Genomic DNA, 17,740 nt, shown 5'->3' with positions numbered 1-17,740 from the left:
CTGGGGAGACAGATAAGTACAGGGCAATAGAGCATGACAAATGCCATAATAGATCTAAGCCCTGAACGTTGTCAGAACAGAGGAGCTCTCGAGCCTTGAGAGGAGCTATGAAAGGCTTGCCAGTGAGGGTGACACTGGAGAATAAATCTGGCAGATTCCTTGAGAGGCAAGTCTGATGAATCAGCATGCCCTAGCTAGACCCCTTTCCCTGCCTACTAAAACTCTCCCTGCACTGCCCATTGCAGGCAATCTTTAATGGGAAAATCTGCCAAGAACCCAAGAAGCCAGGCCCATCAGTCTGGGGAACAAGACCACACTGTTTTACCCCAGAAATAGAGTGGTGGACCACATGGCTTTGCATTAAAGAGAGTCACACTAATCACATCCCTGAGACAGTCACTGACCTCAGTCCTCACTCAAACCATTTTACCATCCAATCTAACCTACAGGGTTTTTTTCTTGAGAAAATATCTCAAGAGTATATCTCAATGCATCTTTGTCAAAACAGGATAGGATTTTTTTTTTTTCCTAAAGGAGTGTGCAGTCCAAAGGAGGGAGCCAGATATAGAAGCAAATCCATTCTACTTCATAAATTCTATTTTAGGACTAAGTACGAGGCACAGTGTGGGCACAGATGGTCAGCTGCCTGCCAGGCAGAATGGGTCAGAGACGCTGTCCCTCAGAGGATTTGGCGTATGAGTCTTGCAGCCCAAGCATGTGACCCAACAGACAGCGTGGGGAAGGTGTCCAGGCAGCCACATGGCACACAGTTTGGAGGAAATGGAATAGAAATCTCTCATTCACCTTCTTGAGGTTTCAGAAATCACCCAGGGCCAAAGGGTCAGTGGCTGCATTCCAGCGGCCACCGCTGAGCCAAGAAAGACACCTCCCCACGGAGGCCTCACTGCCCTGTGGCTTCAGATGTTTCTCACTGTCTGTCATGGTCTTCTCCAGAAAGTGGCCCAGCCTCTTCCTTTTATGGAAAAAGAAAGTGAGGTTCAGAAGGGCAGACTGGGGGCTCTTTCAATGCATTGAAAGCAGGTTGGACTAGAGCTGAGACCCCAAATGAGCACTTCTGTTTTCTCATTCAATCTGCATGCCCTGGAGGGCCATCTGCATCTCAGGCCTTCCTGAGAACCCACTTTCTGGCCCAGGCCGAAATGTAAACTCCCTCTAAATCTAAGCCAGTCCCCCAAGTTCTAACACTGTTCAAAAGAAAGACTGGTTCTTGGGTTCCTTCTAAGGCTGCTAGGCAACTCAGTTCTGAAGAAAACTGGACAAAAACGAGACCAGCACTCACGGGATGTCCGTCCTGTGCTGGATAATGTGCCCTGCATTTGTACGCATCGCACTCTTTAAACCTTGGAAAGATCCCTGTCTGGGAGGTGGATCTTTATCCATTTTACAGATGAGCAAACTGAAGAGAGGTTCTCTAGGAGCTTACTACATACGTCACTCATTCAAGGTGACCTAAGTAATAAGTGGCAGAGCTAGGGGACAGAGAACTGTGTTCATCTCAAGCCAGATTGCCCCTCTCAGTTCTTATAGTAATCTGGGGCTTCCTCAGCCTTTCCTGTTTCTAACCCAAAGCTGAAAGAGTCTGGGGGTTCTAAGCCTATTCAGGGTTTGCAGAGTCTGGTGGAGACCTGGTGTAAAGGTAAACACCAGCAAGTGACAGGCTTGAGGCCCAAGGGCCTGAGGCTAACAGTGCATGGCTAGAATGCAGTGCAGAGACCAGTAGCTCCACAGAACTTTCTATGGAGCAGCTGTGAGCTGCAATCCCACAAAGAACCTCTCCCCAGAGACACAAAGCAGTGGGCCCTGCATTGTTCCTGCCTCCCACCATCGCGTTCATTCTTCCTCTCTCCCACCCCTTCCTCTCTGGATGCCCAGCGATTGTACGCCCCCACTCCCACTTCCCAGATGGAAGGCAGCTAGGGAGGCTTAGGAGGGGCAGATCCTCTCAGGGCCTCTGGATAAAAAAGACTGAAATCATTCTTAGGATCTAGAGGGTGGGAGCAGCCGGGAGCAGCACCTGTCTTGGCCTACACAATTCCCTGGGCAGAGGTGACTTGGCCTCCTGCGCAGCCAACCCACTGTCGATGAACCAAGGGATCTGAGAGCAGGAGAGAAGAGCATGCTTGAGTGTGCGTGCATGCGTGCGTGTGTGTCTGGGAGAGAGAAAGCGAGCGAGCACACGCATTTTCTGTTTGTTATTGGAGCATTTTTTTGAGCTGGCTGGCTGGCTGGCTGCCCCCAGGGAAAGTAACCAGTGGAGACTTGTGGTGGGGCAGTTGGGGGGGTGGGTATGGCAGAGAGGAATGTGTTCTCCTGGGGGCTGTTTCCTCCCAGAGCATGCAGAGCCTCCAGTCCCAGCTGGGACTGCTCCCACTGACAGCTGTTTGGGGGCAAAGCCCCTCCCCCATGGCAAGCTCCCTGCTGTTCCTGCTCCTGTCACCTTGGAAACCGGCTTCTTTAGGCTCTGCAAATAGAAAAGGTCCCTTATGCCGAGAAAAGGGGTGGGGGAGCAGGTGGGGGAGGGTAGTAAGGGGCGGGGAACAGAGCCTAAGAGGTTGGGCTTTGAAGGGGAAGGAAGGCGCCTTGCCTGCCCTTCTCAGTGACTTGACTGAGCAACGGAGGGCAGAAGAGGGGAAGGCAGCAGGGGTCCCTTGGGCCTGGCCTCCAGGGAAGCCGAGTCCTAAGGGAGTGGGCCACAGCCCCAGATAGGAGACTTGGTTCTTGGGAGTCCTCATTCTAGTGGATAAACTCCGGGCTTTGGGTGCACACTCAGGCCCAAAGGTGAGGAGAAAGTTACTAACCGGGAGGGAGATGCTGTGATAAAGGGAACTGTCCGGTTGTTGAAAAGCTGGGGCCCTTTCACCCAGTTGGGCCTCCAGATGCCAGGTCTTTGTTCTGCATCCTCAGCCCGCCTCAGGTGTCAGCTGAGGAGCGAGAACTCTGCTCGAAGGCCACACAGCTGCTTTGTTTGAACACAGAGAGCGTTTTGTGCAGGGGGCAGTGATTTCTGTCTGTGATAGGCTGGACAATGCATCATTGCTTATTCTAGGATTCTTGGGTACCCTATTTCCCTCCCAAACTGTAAGGAATCCAATAAAAACCAAAGCACACAGGTGGGACTGTCACCCACTAGAAATCCCCAATGATTTTGATGTTAAAATTGTGGAGCCAGCCATGAAGGTCATTTCAACTGTCCCCTGTAGCACCAAATTTAGATAACTAAGAATCTCTTTTTATGTTGGGAGAAAAATCCAGATGACACAGTGGAGGAACTTTCTATTTTGCTCAACAACTTTCACTGTGTGCACGAGCCTGTATGCGTGTATGTGTGAGAGAAAGCCGACTTGACACACAAAGGGACTTGGAGTTGGACGTTTTTTCTCTCCCGAAATTCTTCACCCTAGGCTTTCCATAGACTATTTCTGTGGTTGCTGTGGGAAAATAGTAATAACTACCAGTTAAGGAACAGCCATGTTTCACGTACTGTACTAAATGCTTTACCTACATATCTCACTTAATCTTAACTGTGACTATTCCATTTCACAAATGAAAGAGGTATGGCTCAGAGTCACTGTCATCCCCAAACCATTTGTCCCTTTAACTATGTAGCTCAATAGATACTCATTCAACACCTATTATGTGCCAAACATTATGCTGAGCACTATGGGCGTTAAAGAGATGAACAAGTTTAAATTCTAATTGGGGGCTGCAGAAATTTGAGTGGAACTTTGAAATATGAGTAAGTTTCAAGAATGGAACAGGAGGAGGATCTCAGCTGGCACTGGGAAGCACCTAAGCCCAGCATGGGTATGTGGGACCATCTGTGTGCGTAGGTGTGACCCTCCTTCCTTTTCTCTTGCCCTCTGCCATTAGCTGTGGGTCTCTAAAACTCAGTCCTGTGCCCCTGTGTTTCACTCACAGAGGATTTTGTTGGTTCATAACTTTCAGACATCCACCACCTGTCTGCCAGTGACTTCCTAATACACATCCATCCCTGTCCTCCTCCCTTCTCCCCACATATTTCAGCTGTCTGTAGGATGGACATCACCTCACCTGCATACAAGTTTTTTTTTTTTAATGTGGATAATTTGTAAAACAAAAACCTTGCATCTTCCTCTCTGGAAAGGTTCCCTCTACCAGTTTCCTGAGCACTGTCCACAATCACGAGGTCTTCCTGCATCCCAGACTCACAGAGTTATTTTGACCTCACATTCAGACAACAGGTAGTATTTTAAGATTAGCTACCATTTACTGGGCATCTACTAGGCATTGAATGAAGGCAGTGAACCTCTTTGTAGTATAAACAAAATACTGCATTTGATACCAACAGCTATGTGGTATGTACCACCATTTACAGAGCAGCAAGTCAAGATCTGGAGAGGTTAAGCAATTTATCTAAGACTGCACAGCCTGTTGGTGGCAGAGCTACCAGGGAGGCAGAGCGTTCAGTGGGTAAAGCAGCGGGGGTCGGAGTTAACCTGGTTTCATACCCCAGTTTCATCATCTATTAGTTTAATGACCATGATCAAGTTACTTAAGCTCTGTAAACCTCCATTTCCTCCTCTGTAAAACAGAGGTGATTATATTTCTCACAGGCCGTAAATGAGTGAGATGGCCTGCACAAGTGACTGGCACAGAGAAAGCCCTCCCTCATTCCCACCCTCCCTAACCACCCAGCTTATCACCAGTTTGTCACCAGGTTCTAATGACACTTCCTCTTGTTTTGGCTTCCTGCTTTACTTAAGGCCTGCTGATGGGATGACGCTTAACTGATCACTAGGACATCCTACTCACAACTGCTAGAATTATCTCCCTCAGAGACTGTGTTATTTCCTTCTTGTTTAAAAATCTTCACTGAGTCTTTAGGAACTCCTTGATCAGCTGGAATGCCTAGTCTTTAGTAAGGGCTCATTAAATATCATGTTAATGACTCTGACTATCTGACTCCATGGGGGACCTTCAAGTCCCTCCCCCAACTGCCCACTGCACCTCTCTGCTGCTCATAGCAGCCTCATGCAGACCCTCTGTTAGGGCCAAGCAAATATGCTGTTGTCTCTTCTCTCCAACTTCTACCGCTCTGTGACTTTCTTGGCCTGTCATATGCCCTTTCCCTCCCTGCCTCCTAGCATAACAATTCCTTTTTGTTGTCCATACCTCCAAGATGGCCTCTAGAATTCTCAACTGCCTGCAACTAATACTAGGCTTGCTATACTCGCTTGTCCTTACTGACTTGTGTTATTCACTTGACCATCAGCATCTTGTTATATGCAAGGTGCCATGCCTCACCCGTCAGATGAAGTTCCCTTCACTTACTGCATCGTAAAAGTCACCTGGAAATGACTCTCAGTTCTTGCTTGTAAAATAAAAGCACTGCTCAGTTGCCTCATGGGCTTCTTGTTAGAAATAAATGAGATTTAAATGATAAAAATTATTTGAGAAGTTCAAAGCAACACATAGATCACAGGTAGTATTTTAAGAATAGCTACCACTTACTGCACATCTACTAGGTACCAGATGTTAAGCAAAGGCAGTGAACCTCTTTGTGGTTTAAACAAAATATTGCATTTGATACTAACAGCTATGTGGTAGGTACCACCATTTACAGAACAGCAAGTCGAGATCCAGAGAGGTTAAGCAACGTGTCTAAGATTGCACAGCCTATCAGTAGCCTATCAGTAGCAGAGCCAAGATTTAAACCCAGATCTGACTGACTCTAAAACCCATGCCTTTATCCATTCACTTATGCTATACCGCCATCCTCTGCCAAGGGCAGAGTAGGGACAGAAATGCAGGTGACAGTTTCGTTTTTAATGCTCCAAGCTACTTAGCAAAGGATCCTGTACATGGCAAGTATTTGCTACTTTTTCCAAAGGGCTGCAGAACAGGCCCGAAAACATTCAGGCACAATTACACTATGGCAGAGTGCCCCTGCAGGGGCAACCCAACCCTATTTTATAAGTTTCTTACAGCAAACTTCCCTTAGCTCTGCTTCCCCTTTCAAACTCCTGCTGACCTGAAGCTAAGGGAATGCATCATGGAAAATTTGTGTGGCTATTGCTTTAGGGTTTTCTAAAAGGAGCTTCCTTGTCTATTCTAGTGTATGTGGAGCGCTGACCTCTACAGCCAGCCCCAACCTCAGTTACCTCCTGCAGCCTAATCACGTGAGACATCTTGAGGAATAAGCAGCCCCTAGAAGGTGCCAGCATAACTTAGGCCCAGCTGAAAACTGTCTCCTCTTCTGACTCCTCTCTCTTAGACACCTTGGGCTTCAACTAATGCCCTGGAGATCCCTGAATTCACCATGGTATTTTATGCCTCTGAGTCTTCCCGAATGCTGTTCCTTTTGTCATCTTCCTAACTCTGAATCATGTTAAACACTTACTTGCTCTGGGAAACCTTCTCTGCTCTCCTTCCAAAGCTGACTCCCCTTTTCCACGTTCTCAATATTCTGTGCTTATCTCCTATCATAATATTTACCAAATTATGCTGAGAGTATCTGTCTACCAACTGTCTGTTTTACTAAACTGTAATCTCTTCTAAGGACCATGTTTTAGCAACTACCAAGCATAGTACTTGGTGTGTGGTGGGTGTTTAATAAATTGTTTGTTGAATGAATGAATGGTTGGAAGTGTATCTTGACTTAAGAGTAGTGACTAGTGAAAAGATGTGCCATTCCCCTCCCACAGGCCTAGTCTCCTTGCTTGTAGTCCAGGTAATCTCAAATTCTGGGCAATTAGAGTGGAATTCTATGAAAATAAGTGCATAAGTAGTCCTGCAACTATACCTGGTATGCCTTGGGCAAGTGTCTCAGCATTTCTGGGACAGTGAGTTGTTTCCTGCATACTTGAACCCTTGAAAACCAGTTTTGTGGGATACAAGTCCCACCATGTTGTCTGTCATTCATTCAGCAGTACTGATGGAGCATTCACTAAATTCAAGATATTTTGGAGGAAACAAATGACTCATATAAATTCTACCTATTAAAGGAGATAAGACACTGAAATAACTCTGAGATAGGTGTCATCCTTACCTCCATTTTAAAGATGACGCCACAGAGGTACAAAGAGGTCAAGTAAGTCACTCACCCCATGTCACACAGCCGGTAAGCAGCAGAGTTGGAATTCAAATCCAAGCATTTTGACTCAAGAACTCACACTTGACTTCTGGGCATACTGCTTCTCTGAGGGCAGGGCAAAGCAAGTGGCCTGAATGTCATCTCAGAGAAAGGGGAAAGTCCTGTCAGCTGTCAGGGCCAGGGAATGGTGACTAGGATTTGACTTGTGGCACTCCAGACAGTATAAGAAAAGGTACGGTGAACAGTAGATTGCTTGAGTCAAAGAAGTAATAAAAAGTAAAAGGTCAGTTTATGTTGTAAAAATATCTTGATTGCCTGCCAGGGGCTTTAGACAACCACAGACAAAGGAGAGTCCTGGCGGTTTTTAGTGAGAGATCATATCTGTGCACTAGGAGATTAGTTTGCACTCTCTAAGCTGGATTACAGAGAGAAGAAACTGGACTCAGGAAGACCCTTTACAAAGTTATTGCAATACTCTAAACAAAAGGATATTTTTTTTCATCCAGGATAATGCTGGAGTTAAATCCTGATCTTTGTTTTTATTAACCTCAAAAAGTTAAGGATGTATTAACATATCCCCCAAAATACCTTGGGGTCTCCGATCTGTGAATTGATTCAAGCCTTTTGAGCTTTATTTCCAGCCTTGGTGTACAGCAGCCTCATTTGTCCTAAAACAATGGCTTTCAGTTTTCCATGAGAAGCACAGGGTGGGGAGAAAATGGGATAGGAGAGGAAGCACAGGAATAGAAGCCAGGCCAGCAGCTCCCTTTCCCAGTCTTTTGGGAAAATGAATATGTGCTATCCCTACCTATACCCTTTGTGCTGTATAGATTTAGAAGCTTTTCCCTCTACAATCCTTTTTCCTCCTTATTAATCCTGAATTGTAAACTACTTTCCTGCTGTAGCCACCCCATCAAATTCTAGATGTGGAGGAGATTTATGTGATCACCTAGCCCAGACCTCCTGTTTCACAGATTAAACTCTAAAGCCCTGAGAAAGAAGAGTACCTCATCTCAGTCCGCACAGCCAGCAAGTACTGGGGTGTGCCATTGATCCTCTTAGCCTTCCTGACCTGGACCATCTCCAGCTCCTGCCTCACATGGGCAGCCCCTAGAATGAGTCCACATTCCAGGGGCAGGAATTCAGTGATTTTGCATTAAGGGAGAAAAGAGTTTTGGTTGCATTTGCAGTGATGATGCCCATCATTTGCAGATCTTTTTGGCTGCAGGGGCCTAACGTAGTCCTGTGTGGACTCTGCAGTGGTTCCCAGGTGCCTTATCAACAGTCTTCTCAAAAGTGCCTGATTGTTAAATTCTGACCTACTCAATGTGAGATAAGGAGACATGGCTTAGATTGGGGGCAGGGACAATTTGTAATCACCAAATGCCTGCTGGCATTTCCACAAAGTTTCCGCCATCAGCTCAAACCCAACACACTTCCCCCAACATCACATTGGTGTCCAAGTTTCTTAAACCCGTCATTCAGTATGATCCACACTAAACGCTTGTGGGCAATCCATAGTCCCTCTCCCTCTGACTATGATAGGCAATCACCAAGGACCATTTTGCTTGTCCTTTGTAATGCATCTTATTTCTGTCCTTTCCATGCCTGTTGAAATTCTGCTTGGAATTCCATGTCACCCTGGGATGAGATCATTCAAAACTTGCATGTGAACAGACAGAATTCAAGAAGGAAGGTACCTCCCATAACTCAGTTTGAAACCTACTTACTTTGCACCTGTTGCATCACAGGGTCCTTTTAAAATGTGGGTGACTCAGGACCCAGAATTTGCCTTTATCTTTACTAGCATGAGGCTTTAGTTGTAAAAATCCATTTGCGGCCTCCGGCTGTGGCCTGCCTTGCATTTGGCTAGCTCTCCAGCCGTGGAAGTCTCTGTGGAGGACAGTTTTTAAACAGAACAGAGTGAGCTGAGCTCCTTCCTCCTAGGCTGGCATGGCACTAGCCAGAGAGTGATCTGTGCAGAGACAATCGCTGCACAGGACTGAATTTCCTGAATCCCTACTTTAAACAAGGCATGAGCTAGACACTGAGGGAATTACTAAAAAATATAAGAATTCTCACCTCAAAGAGTCAGCCTGCTTAAAATGGAAGAGGGAAAAGCTAGCATAGCAACACATGGCAAAAAATAAATTCCTGTCAGGCACTGTGTTAAGTTCTGGATAGAGAGATACATGATAGTTTCTGAATACAAGGAGTTCATGGAAGATAGATAAGAAACAATTCCAAACCACCCCGACAAGCATTATTATGATAGAGGTAGACCTGGGATACCCTAAGAACCTAAACCAGACTGATAGAATCGTTAAAACTAGAAATGACTGCGTAGGACTATGTCCAGGCTCTGTGCTGTGCGCATTAAGTCATTTTCTGTCATTTTCTTCTCATTTCATCCTTTTAACAACTTCTATGCAGAAACTATATTTAAAATGTTTAGATTGGGAAGCTGGATGAGGACTAGCCACACAGAGCTGGGTTGGGTGGTGGAGAGGCTGTAGCTGTTGCAGGCACAGGGAACAGCAGGTGAAGGGTGCAGGAGAGAGAGCATGCCGCACTTAGAATCCAGTGTTTCTCTGAACTGCCATACCAGCCAAAGAGGAGGTGAGTTCTGAGTTTTGAGGAGTTGAGCTTTGGGGGTTGGGGACAGCCCAAAGAGCCCAGTGTTCCTCCAGCAAAGGAGGAAAGCAGGAATAGAGTGAGTGTGTTAGACCATGGCAATGAGCAGGCTCAGGATAAAAAATGAAAGGGATGAAAACAAGAGGCATTGAATTTGGGAAGCAACTTTTATTTGGATGTGGGAGGGGCAGAGTCGGAGGACACGGCAGAAGAGAAGGTCAAGCCATGCTCTCTAACCTGGCCTTTCTGCCTTCAGCCTACGCTCAGCTGCAGCCACACCAGCTCCTCCCACAGCCATCCTCAAAGCACCTGCAGCCCCAATTTGTGATCCAGCAGCAGCCACAGCCGCAACAGCAGCAGCCGCCACCCCAGCAGTCACGGCCTGTGCTCCAAGCCCAGCCCCATCCCCAGCTCGCCTCAGTCTCTCCAAGTGTGGCCCTCCAGCCCAGCTCAGAGGCCCATGCCATGCCACTAGGCCCGGTTACACCCGCCTTTCCACTGCAGTGCCCCAGTGCCAACCTGCACAAGCCTGGCGACAGTCAGCAGTGTCACCCTCCCAAACCTGATGTTGGGCCTCAGAATGGACATCCTGAGGGCATGCTCCACACCCCTCAACGCAGGTTCCAGCACACTTCAGCCGTCATCTTGCAACTGCAGCCTGCTTCACCAGTGGTGAGTAAGCCGGCCCCAAGGTCCAGGGAGCACATGGGGAGACCACAGCTCAGACAGCCCCATAGCCGAGTCAAGAGATGCTTCTGGGTAGGCTGATAGGTGAAGTCACCTCTGGGGATTCCAAGAAGGAAGAGAGGCCTTTCCCGAATTTGAGGATGACTGAATCTTAAGTCCTTGCCTGCTTCCCAAGCTCCACAGAAACAAGGGAAGTATCCAAGAATGCAAAGGCCACTTCTGAGAGGCCCCTCTCTCTGTCCTGTCCTTTGACAGCCCCAGCAGTGTGTCCCTGATGACTGGAAAGAAGCGGCACCAGGGGAGAAGAGTGTGCCTGAGACTCGGTCTGGCCTGTCACCACATCAGCAGGCCATTATCACTGCCATGCCTGGTGGCCTGCCTGTACCCAAGAGCCCTAACATCCAGCCGTCCCCAGCTCATGGTATGAAGCACAGTGGGGCCCTGGGGGAGGGGAGGAAGTTGATCTTTCTTGCCATGCCCTGGCACATTTCACTTAGGCATCTGGAATGGGAGGGTAAACTATTACAAGCAGGGAAGCTGGGAGGTTGGAAACAGAGGAGGGAAGTGAGAATGAACTAGGGATAAAGTAGGGGAGACACAGAAGGTATAAGAGCAAAAGGGTGAAAGTTCTAGAGGCAGATACTGGGGCCTGCCTGCATGTCACTGGTGTCAGGTGTATCCACATACATATGGCAAGTGGAGAGTGGAGGCAGGTGGACAGTTCCCACAGTTCTTTGCTTTCTTTGGTATGAAAGGGGGTTCTTGATATTGAAAATATGGTAAAATGGCTACCACGTCTCAAAAATAAGGGAAATGCCAGGGGGAAGAAGGGGACTCAAATGAGTTCAGCTCACAGGAAGCATCTCTGAGGAAACTGTGCCCAGCTCTGGGACCCACATGTGTCTGTCTGTGTGCACTCGATTACGAGTGGACTTCTTCCCCCCTGGGGTTCAGGAGACTCTGCTGGGTCCCTTCACCCAGATGGGAGCAGCATGGCAGTACCTTCACCTTCTGCAGAGATCAATTTACTTCCCTTCCCCTCTCTGCCAGTTTGCACAGCAATGTTGGCCCAGGTCTCTGACATTCTGAGCTATGGACCACCTGCAAGTCAGGGAGACAGTTCCAGTCATTGTGCTGTGTTTGTTGGTGGGGGGTTGGGGTGGTGAGGACAGCCAAAAGGAAAAAAAAGAGTTTGAAAATTGATGGAGAAATAAGAAAAAATACCTTACTTGGGACAAGGCAGGGCAAAAAGGGTATAAAGGTTCTATAGGAACAGAAGCAGGATCAAGGAAAAGAATATGGAGAAAGACCAGCAGGAAAACTAAAGGACAGGAAGGAGGTCATCCCTTCTCTTTCTGCACACTTGCAAATGAGAAGGGGTTCTGAACAGCAGTCCATTCCACTGGAGATTTGCTCTAATTATCAAAGTATAATTGTATACTTTCACCCTTTCGGTGAATTGTAGCAGAGTCCATCTTATACAATGTGTGTAGACAGTTGTCAGACTGTCTCTTGCCTCTCTCCCCATTAAAAAAGAGAAAATCTCCAGGCTAAGTATCTGAGACTTTTTTCATTTTTTACCTATGACAGGTAAAGACCTCCACTCTCACCATTCTGGTCATGCTTGTCAATCTACATTCTACCTTTTCATTAATTTTCTTAAAGTTTGATCCCCAAAATTAAGCACATTAATTCCAAACATAAACAGCTGCTAATCTTTAGAAGCCTGTTTCAGGGGCAGGGCTGTTACCTAGATCCATATTTTATACAGTAGGGAGGAACTAAAATTTGTTGAACACCTACTATATGCTGAGTACTGTTTCAAGTCCTTTGCTTACTCACGGCAGCCCTATGAGATAAGTAGAATCATCCCTATCCCCATTATTCAGAGGCAGAAACACAAGCTGAAGGGGCTCCAGGTCACATGGCTGTGAAAGGTCACATGACTCTGCCTCCACAGCAGTCACTCCCTCACCTTCCTTCGTCAGGACGGTGCCCCCATGAACCCTCTAACCTCATAGGAATGATACGGTTGTTCACAGAGCACTGTCACCTGAATTCCAGAGAGCCAGGTTTCATTTTTGCTTCTGAGGTTTTGTCTTACTGCTGTCATGCCATCTCTCCTTAGTCTCAAACTTGTATAATTTATAGTTTGAACCAAAATATAATTACTTACATCTGTTAAGTGTTATGTTATAAATTTAGCCCATAGCTCCAGCCAGCAAGAAGACAGTAATGATTAATAGTTAATATGTATTGAGCCCTCTCTGCTAGACTTTACACATATTTCCTCATTTAATCCTAACAATAACCCTCTGAGGTAGCAACTTTTATCATCCCCATTTTAAAGGTAAGACCACTGAGGCATAGAAAAACAAATGGTGAAGCAGGAATCTTTTCTATCTCAATTCTGCTATTCATTATACTAACTCCTCTGCTTAACTTTGCCACCTGCAAATTATATGGCATGTTTTCTTTGCCTTTTACCAATTTGCTAATAGAAGTATCATATGGGACCCCAGTGAGGATTCGTGCCCTGTCTCCAGAACAGTGGTAATCTACATTTTTTGCTCAAGTGTTTTGTAATCCAGAAACCCCTACATGAACTGACATTTGCCTGTCTTTCTCCTCCATAAATCAAGGCGATACACAAACAAGCATCCTCCTCTTGAGGTCCTATCTCATGAGAGAAGTAAGTTTTCTATGGTGGAAACAACTGTCAACCACCCAAGACTTAAATATCCATTCTGTGTATGTCTTTCTTTCTTTTTCTTTTTTTTTTTTTTTTTTTTGAGACACGTTCTTACTCTGTCGCCCAGGCTGGAGCCCATTGGAGTGATCTCAGCTCACTGCAACCTCCGCCTTCTGGGTTCAAGTGATTCTCCTGCCTCAGCCTCCTGAGTAGCTGGGATTACAGGCACAAACCACCATGCCCGGCTAATTTTTGTATTTTTAGTAGAGACAGGGTTTCACCATATTGGCCAGGATGGTCTCCTGACCTCAGGTGATCTGCCCCCTTCAGCCTCCCAAAGTGCTGGGATTACAGGTGTGAGCCACTGCGCCTGGCCCATTCTGTGTATATGTGAATGCCTGCTCTGTGCAAAGCACTGTGGGATGGGAGGTAGCACATAGAGAAACACAGTCTGTACCCTACCTTCAAGAGCTGAAGGTCTACTGGAAAGATGAAAAAATGCACAGGAAAATTACAATAGAAAGTAAAATGCAATAAATGCCATAGAAGGATTTGAGGTAAGTCATTTAAAAGTTATAAAACAGGAAAAGCTACTGCCAACTAGAGATTATCAGGATAGATTTCAGGGAGGACAGGCATTGCTCTGTAGCAGAGGCTGACAAACTACAGCCCAGTGGCCAAAACCATCACATTGCCAGTGTTAGTGCAGCTCACAAAAAATCAAAAGGATTCTATTTCGTGATACATGAAAATTCTCTGATATTCCAATTCTAGTGCCCATAAATAAAGTTCTATTGGAACACAGCCACACTCCTTTGTGTACATATTGTCTGTGGTTGCTCTCCTGCGGCAACAGCAGAGTTGTGACAGACCATAGGACCTGCAAAATCTAAAATATTTACGCTCTGGTCCCTTACAGAAAAAGTTTGCCAACTGCTGCTGTTCTTGAGTCTGGACCTTGAAGGATAGGCAGGACCTGGACATTCAAAGTTAGGGAAAGGGCATTTGAGGAAGAACTGGTGGAATTTAAGAGAGGGAGGCAGGAAAGTGTGGCATGTTAGGGAATAGGAGCTGAGTATACAATCCTGTGTTACCCTCGTTTATAAACAAAATATAAGTGTAAGAAATGCAGAAGCAGAGGAGAAGGGAATGTGAATATGAATGAAAAGGGGGTTGAACATTTGAAAAATAGAGGAGAAATGGAGTTAAGTAAATATTTGAGGAATGTAAAATAAATGTAAACAAAGATGGGATGAGGCCTGAGTGGAAAGGGGTAGGGGGAGAAGAAAGGCAGGGAAAGAATATGAATACTAAGGCAGGCAAGAAAATGGGGCCATGTTGGGAATGGAAGGAAGTCAAGAAGGGAGAGAAGTCCTGGTGTGTGTCCTGCACCCTCCTGCGCCTCGCGCTCCTGAGGGTGGTACTATGTCACGCCGCACCCCTCTGTACCCGCGCAGCCCCCCGCGCGCGCGTGCGCGCGTGCTGAATGAGTGCGCTTCGCCACGACGGCGCAGGTTCACCCGATGCGCTTGTGGAAGAGAACCAACACTTACGGGACTCCGACCGTGAGCCAGGCACGGCGGGCCGCCTGAACCCACTTCCTCAATCAGCCTCCGCCGCGAGCCCAAGACCGCTCATGGAGGCGTGACCCGAGCACTCTGGCCATGACTTTCCTCCGATCCTCGGTTCCCAGTGGGAAGGAGAGTGACTACTTGTAGGCTCGTCGTGAACAATGAGGGGGAGAGTGAGGACGGGACTGGGCACGAACTGAGCTCTCGGTGACTGGCGGTCGTTAGTCTTCTGACCGTCCCCCAGGCCCCACAGGGAGTGAATGGTCCAAGGCGGGAGTCGCGGGCCGGCCCCGCCAAGCGGCACTTGTGCAGGGGCGGCCAGGGCAGCCTCCTCGTGGCGCGGCGCCCGCCTCCCTAAGCTGAGCCCCGGGTCCCTAACGCGCCTTCCGGAGGGCGCGAGGCGGGGCTCGGCGCACAAAGGAAGCGCGCGGCCCAGGTCCACACCGCCCCTCCCACGGCCCCGCCCCGCGCCGTCGCCCCGCCCCCGGCGGAGGCGGCCGCGGGAGCCGTACCAGACGCGCCGCATTGTCTCCGCGGCGGCTGCAGCCCTCGAGCGCCCGCCGCGCGCGCGCGCGCAACCCCGGCCGCCGCCCGCGCCCCCGCCCCGGCCTCGCGCCCCCGTTCCGGCCTCGCGCCCCGGCCGCCCTTTGTTGACGCCGGCCAGGCCGGTGCGGTCGGATGCGCCGCGGCAGCCCCGGGCCCCGGCTCGGAGGCTCCCGGCGGAGAGGAGGCGGCCCGCCCGGGCCCGGGACCCCGCGCGAGGCGGCGCCCGGCCGAGGGGCAGCGTAGGCCCCTCCCGGCCAGGCCCAGCCGGGCCCTGGACAGGTCAGTGCCTGGGCGGGGGAGGGGTTCTCGCCAGAAGGGGGGCCGGGAGCCGGGCTCGCCGCCCTGGAAGCCGGGCACCGCCCTCGGTGCCCCTCGCGGCCTGGGCCTAGGTGGCTGCCAGGCCGTGCCAGCCGCCGCTCTCGCCCGCTCGGCGCCTGGGAGGTGCCCCGCTCCCCTGCCTCGCTCGCCTGGGGACTCTGCGCGCCCGCCGCCCCTGGAAGCCCTGTGTCATTCCGGCGCACCGCAGCTTCCGCGTCCCCGGGCCCCACACACCCCACCCCAGCCCCAGCCCCAGCCCAGAGCCGGTGTCCCCGCCGCGACGACTTCCCGGGGACGGACACTGCGTTAGGGGGCGAGACTGCTGGCATCTGCCGTACTTTGTTGGTGATGGACTCCCTATCTTGGAGGCGCCTGCGGCTTCGCTGGAGAGTTTTGTTTTTATTCTAGTTCAGTCTCACGAGGTTTTTAATTGGATGGAAAGGGACAAGCTGTTCTGTGTCTGTCTTCTCTTCCATTTTTAGAAGAGCGTTTTCTCTCTTTCCTATGCCAGATGAAGGTAGACTTTATTTGTTGCTTCTTTACATTAAAATCGGGATTTGTGAGATTCTCTATTTAAACTGAAGTCCACTGACAGGGAAATAACTGGCCCAAGGTCAGGTTGTAAACCAGTGGTGAAGCTACCATCTGAACTCTAAGCCCTGGGCTCCGTGTCGGCTACCAGTCAGTGCCGTGCTATGGCCCACCCGCACCGGCCCACCTACTCCGCCTTTCAGAACCTCACCTGCTCTCACTCACACACTTTCGGTTCTGATCAACTTTCCTTTCCTTCCTACTTCATACCTACGGATATGTACCGTCATGGGCTGTGTACGGAGCACATCTTTTCATCTTTTTCTTGCCTTACAAATCAGTGACAGCCTTCCCCTCGGATATCTCCCGGGTTTGATCCTTAATCCCCTCTCCATTAGCATATTGGGCCCAGAGGAGCCCTTGCAAAATAAGCTGGCGACCTAAATCCATCATATGTCCCCGATTTTTCTAGGACAGCCCCAATTTAAACTATTCCATCCCATTGTCTGTCAGCCCGAGTGTCTCCATTTTTGGTTTAGAAAATAATGTCACTTTAACTGTATCAGAGCATACTGACCTGGCCTTTTCCAGCCATTTGGCTCTGGGGCATAACTGGGTAATCCAATTATCATTCACCTGGGATTTTTCTTCCCTGCCTGAGTCAACCCAAATGTTGGAACTGCCAGGATTTCTAGGTCAGCTTGAACATTGCAGGCTAATGAGGCAAGGAAATTCCTTCTTGCTCTTGTATTTCTGTCCACCTCTTCCCCCACCCCCCATATCTTTTATTCGGGTACAGGGCAACAGACCTGTGTTAGACCCTATTGATTAGGGTTTAGGTTTAGGTCACAAGGGATGTAGGGCTTCACATCGTTTTGATTCTAGAACAGAAATTAAGTACCTGACTGTTGGTTATAGGGCAAGAGGCTGTCTTGAACCTTAAGATACCAGCACAGCTAAGTAGTTCTGGTTTTATTCGGTTGGATTTAATATACTTTTATTTGGCTCCCATTTTAGGTAAAGTATGGCCCTAGGGAATATAAAAGTGATTTTAACACATAGCTCCCAACATCTGGATCTGCGTTTGAGAGTATTCACACTTTCTAACCAGCTGATACACTGTGTTTTCCACTGGCAATTTCTGCATCTAAGTTCCAGCCTCTGCAAGGCAGGAGCTAGGGCCTCTGGCTTGGCTCACTCACAAGGGCGGGCTTGTTTCGCAGAAGGTCGGGCAGATGGGGAGTGGTGCTCTTTTGGCACCTGCCCTTTCCAGGCACCCTTCATCACATGAGCTCTGCCTCTCAGCCCACCCAAGATCTGTTTCCAGGCTCGTCCATGTACACAGGGAAGAAAAGACCTCTTTTTCCTCCAGCCTTAATCTTGAGAAAGGGGGTAGTTTCTTAGTGCACTTTTCTATTATACTTGAGTCGGTTTTTCAGTTGTCCAACTGTTTTCTCTCCTGTTTTCACCCCCTTCTTTTTTCCCCAAACTGTTCTTCACTGACATGTGGCACATAGCTGCTTATGAATGCTGGTGTTTCATCATGTTCCACCTCCCAGCCCTTTCCACTCTCTTCTAGGTCCTGGGTTAATTTTTAATTTACCTTTGTCAAGCTCACTCCATATATATTATTTACACTTCCCTCTAAGTAAAGAGGGACCTCCAGCC

General features: G+C 48.6%; 2 protein-coding genes across 13 annotated transcripts in view; one reads left to right on the top strand and one right to left on the bottom strand.

Moving 5' to 3' along the window:
- PHC2 (polyhomeotic homolog 2) overlaps positions 1 to 17,740 on the top strand; it is a 108,926-nt gene that overhangs the window by 68,100 nt on the left and 23,086 nt on the right. For 10 of the 12 annotated variants that reach the window (XM_035308651.3, XM_035308648.3, XM_078331114.1 and 7 more), the window contains 2 exons: positions 9,984 to 10,399; positions 10,670 to 10,835. In XM_035308651.3, the coding sequence (XP_035164542.2) occupies positions 9,984 to 10,399; positions 10,670 to 10,835 (582 nt within the window). Of the gene's footprint in view, positions 1 to 8,529; positions 8,790 to 9,983; positions 10,400 to 10,669; positions 10,836 to 15,190; positions 15,503 to 17,740 lie in introns of those variants that run through there. The other 2 variants (XM_078331121.1, XM_035308652.3) reach the window with 2 other exon arrangements.
- On the bottom strand, positions 2,348 to 15,870 carry LOC144577119 (uncharacterized). Its single transcript, XM_078332909.1, has 3 exons — positions 15,562 to 15,870; positions 14,660 to 15,494; positions 2,348 to 2,482 (listed from the first exon to the last, which is right to left on the bottom strand). The coding sequence occupies exons 1-2, from the start codon at positions 15,868 to 15,870 to the stop codon at positions 14,709 to 14,711; spliced, it is 1,095 nt and encodes a 364-aa protein (XP_078189035.1). The 3' UTR covers positions 2,348 to 2,482; positions 14,660 to 14,708.

This window comes from Callithrix jacchus, chromosome 7 (assembly GCF_049354715.1).
Source record: "Callithrix jacchus isolate 240 chromosome 7, calJac240_pri, whole genome shotgun sequence".
Classification (NCBI taxonomy): Eukaryota; Metazoa; Chordata; class Mammalia; order Primates; family Cebidae; genus Callithrix; species Callithrix jacchus.
This window is presented reverse-complemented; position numbering and strand designations above follow the sequence as displayed.